This window comes from Limulus polyphemus, unplaced genomic scaffold (assembly GCF_000517525.1).
Source record: "Limulus polyphemus unplaced genomic scaffold, Limulus_polyphemus-2.1.2 Scaffold1762, whole genome shotgun sequence".
In the NCBI taxonomy this organism is placed as follows: Eukaryota; Metazoa; Arthropoda; class Merostomata; order Xiphosura; family Limulidae; genus Limulus; species Limulus polyphemus.
In genome coordinates this window covers 148282-152082 of record NW_013667372.1, presented here as the reverse complement: position 1 = coordinate 152082, position 3801 = coordinate 148282, and the positions used below count along the sequence as shown (strand labels likewise).

At 34.5% G+C, this 3801-nt stretch overlaps 1 protein-coding gene across 1 annotated transcript in view; it reads right to left on the bottom strand.

The window, feature by feature from the left end:
- LOC106464859 (transmembrane protease serine 9-like) overlaps window positions 1–3801 on the bottom strand; it is a 59566-nt gene that overhangs the window by 50849 nt on the left and 4916 nt on the right. Inside the window, exons 2-5 of the mRNA XM_013925016.2 lie at window positions 2863–3033; window positions 2089–2165; window positions 1713–1813; window positions 534–799 (exon numbers count right to left, since the gene is read on the bottom strand). Coding sequence (XP_013780470.2) covers window positions 534–799; window positions 1713–1813; window positions 2089–2165; window positions 2863–3033 — 615 coding nt within the window. The remainder of the gene's footprint in view (window positions 1–533; window positions 800–1712; window positions 1814–2088; window positions 2166–2862; window positions 3034–3801) is intronic.

Sequence of the window (3801 nt, the reverse complement as noted above, 5' to 3'; positions counted from 1 at the left end):
GTAACTCTTCCACACCATTATCTACCTATGACTGTTATTACTTCTACGTGATACGTACCGTAACTCTTCCACACCATTATCTACCTATGACTGTTATTACTTCTACGTGATACGTACCGTAACTCTTCTACACCATTATCTACCTATGACTGTTATTACTTCTATGTAATACTTACCGTAACTCTTCTACACCATTATCTACCTATGGCTGTGATTAATACTACGTAATACTTACCGTAACTCTTCCACACCATTATCTACCTATGACTGTTATTACTTCTACGTGATACGTACCGTAACTCTTCCACACCATTATCTAACTATGACTGTTATTAATACTATGTTATACTTACCGTGACTTTTATTATCTTGATCTGTAACTGTCACTGTTATTAGTACTATGTTCTACTAACCGTGATTTTCATGATCCCAGCCTGTAACTGTGGCTGTCATTACTACTATGTTATACTTACTGTGACTTTCACGATCCCAGCCTGTAACTGTGGCTGTGATTAATAATATGTTATAGTTACCATGACTTTTACGACCCCAACCCGTAACTGTGGCAGTTCCCTTCATAATTTCTTCTTTCTCGGGGAGGCACACAGGAATGATATGCTTTCTAAAAACCACAGGTTGAGACAGTTCGAGTAACGCAATATCATTCTGGTAGGTGGCAGCATCATAAAGTTCATTAATCACCTTACGACGAACAGTGTACTCTTCATGAGGATAAGGTTCTGAAGTCTCTCGAATGTTATGTTCTCCTATCCTAACTCTCAAGGAGCTGGCAGGGGCTCTGTAAATAAGGTACTTTTTGTTATATTTATTAAGAAAAGTTATCCATTTATCAAGGTTAAAAGAAACACTACATCATGATAGTCCTGCACTATAGTTTTTAGAACTTACATTAGAAAATAAACATACAAAAGAACATTAGTAAAACAAAAAGTTCAAAGATGTTGGTTTAACATCACCGCAGGTTAGCAAGAAAAGGAGTTATTGAACGAATCGGCAAGAACACTATAACATAAGTGTCCTTCTTCAGATTAGGTTTAAACTGATTAATGAAAAAAGTACACCAAAACTGCCTTTCCTCAGATGAAATTTAAACTTATTAATGAGAAAATGCAGTGACACATTTCCTTTTTTTTAGATCAGGTTTAAACTGATTAATAACGAAGTATAATAAAAATGCCTTTTTTCAGACTTGCTTTACGTTTATTAAAGACAAAGTTAGTTATCAGAATAATTCTTTAGACAGAGATGAAACTTTGAAAATAGATCGACAAAAGAAACCAACAGTCTTATTTCAGGCTACATTTTAAAATTGTGGAGTTCAATACTGAAAACAAGTATAAATATGTTGATAAACAGTCCAAACTTAGCAGCACTATAGCTGATCATTTAAGGAACCATTGCTGTCTAACTCTCTGTAGTTTAAACTAATTCAGCCAAGTCCGTGCCATACTTACGTATACACACAATGGGCTGCTGTTACAATCCATTTTTCATGATTCAGAGCTAATTCAACCAAGTCCGTGCCATACTTACGTATACACACAATGGGCTGATATTACAATCCATTTTTCATGATTCAGAGCTAATTTAGCCAAATTTCTGCCATACTTACGTATACACACAATGGGCTGCTGTTACAATCCATTTTTCACGAATCAGAGCTAATTCACCCAACTCCGTGTCATACTTACGTATACACACAATGGGCTGCTGTTACAATCCATTTTTCATGAATCAGAGCTCCTCCACAGGCTATTTTCCTTGATAAAAATCTCGTCTTCAGGACAGCCACCTGGAAATCAGAACTGTATTTTACTTCTAGGCGTTTTGTCCGGATTATGAAAATCAAAACAATGACCATTTTTAGTTATTGAGTCTTAGGTTTGTTTCAGTTTATCAAAAGTATTGTTATTTTACACCTCTATATTTAAATTACGTTTGCAAAGAACTGACTTATTGTTGACCAACATTAAGAATACAAAATCAGACGAATATATTTATAGTGATGTAAAAGAGTTATTGAAGGAAAGCTTATTATAAAAAAATAATTATACGCTCAGCACTTACCTGCCACGGCTGTTCTCCAAATTCAGTATCAACACCGCCAACAATTTTTGAATCCCGAACGTAAGTCTTTCCACAATCTGATTTTATAATTTATGAAAGATAATTAACCTTGTGATAAAATTCTAAGAGTATGGAATTAAAACCATTCTAAATCAGGAGCATATATATTATTTTCGTATTTCAGGGCTAATCAAGGATTATTTTATTTCGGAATATAAAGTAAGAGAAACAGGAGTAGATTTTACTAAAACTTTTATACTACTTATTTTTAATACTTTCAGAACATATGATAATTTAGATACAATAACAGCAGAACACAAATATTTATAGGTAAAATGCGCTATCAGTTGCCTTTTATTCAGAAACTAACACAATTGATAAGTTCACAACTATATTTCAGGTTCTAATGACATGAAGCATCATGCACGCAAAGTCTATTTTATTAAAAGGATTTTACTCTTTCGTCAACGTTGAAAATATTTTGCTTATTTTCACGTTTTAAACTACTATGACTTATAGCTAGGAAAATATAATTCATTGGGTTTTCAGTTTCAGTCTAAACAGTTAAAAGCTATATGAGACTTGACCATCACTCCTACAGCGCACTCACGGCCCCAAAGTGGGAAGCGCGATTTGGTGGCAATGGGACACAACCCATGGACCCTCGAATCCATAGTTCAATCCGTAACTACTAGGCCACGTACGGCCATGGCGTAAGGTGAACTGACTTATATAGAAAATTAAACTATTTATATATATATATTTCCAGTTTACCTGGGGTCTTAACAACAGCGTGTGTTGCAGGCTCCACTTCTCTCGGTACACAGCAGCCCCAAACCATTCCACCGCTACACAGATCTATTGCCTTCTTGCCCTGGAACCAACAGCTCAACGTCAACCCACAGTCATATGTTTTGCCTTGGTAGAAACAATTCTGAGGGAGTGCTAAAGAATGAGATCAAACAACAGACACATAAAATATTTTTGTGTTTCGTTCATCCTCGTGTTTAGGTTTATCTGTGTATCACATCAAAGATGAACTCGACTGGAATACTGATTTGGTGAAGTACAAAAATCGATGAAAGATGCACATATAAACGACTTGGTATGATAAACTGAAAACTGATCAAAATATTAACGTTTTGTTTTATGAAACTTTTGAAAATTTCTACTGTTTAAAGAGAGAGGAAAAAAATAAATTGGCCAATAAATAACAAGTTTAGTTCACAGTAGGTATATGTATACAAAATAATCAATATTCTGACAAAAATTAAATGGTATGCATATTCTCTTTCGATATTTTAGGTACAGCTGTAGAGAAATGTTTTGAATTATCCTAGAAATTTAGGAATGAGACGTAATTGAAATAATGATATGGACATAATCAGGCTCACTGACAAGGGGGGGGGGGCAACAAAGAGGGCAACTGCCCAGGGGCCCGGGCGAATGAAATCTTGTTATGCCATAAAGCCCGCAAAACATCTTTAGGCTATATCTTAATTTAATGATAAAAACCATAGTTTTTGGCTTTTCTTTTCATATAGACGCTTGATACATTAAGAACGACTGAAATAATAATTTGAGTAACAATTAATATGTATTGTTACTTTATAGATTTAATAGATATTTGTTGTTACTTTATTAACGTTTTTATGCTTATACTGTAAGGTAAAAACAGCTGCTGCTATCATTTAGTCTGGTTTATGAGCTCGT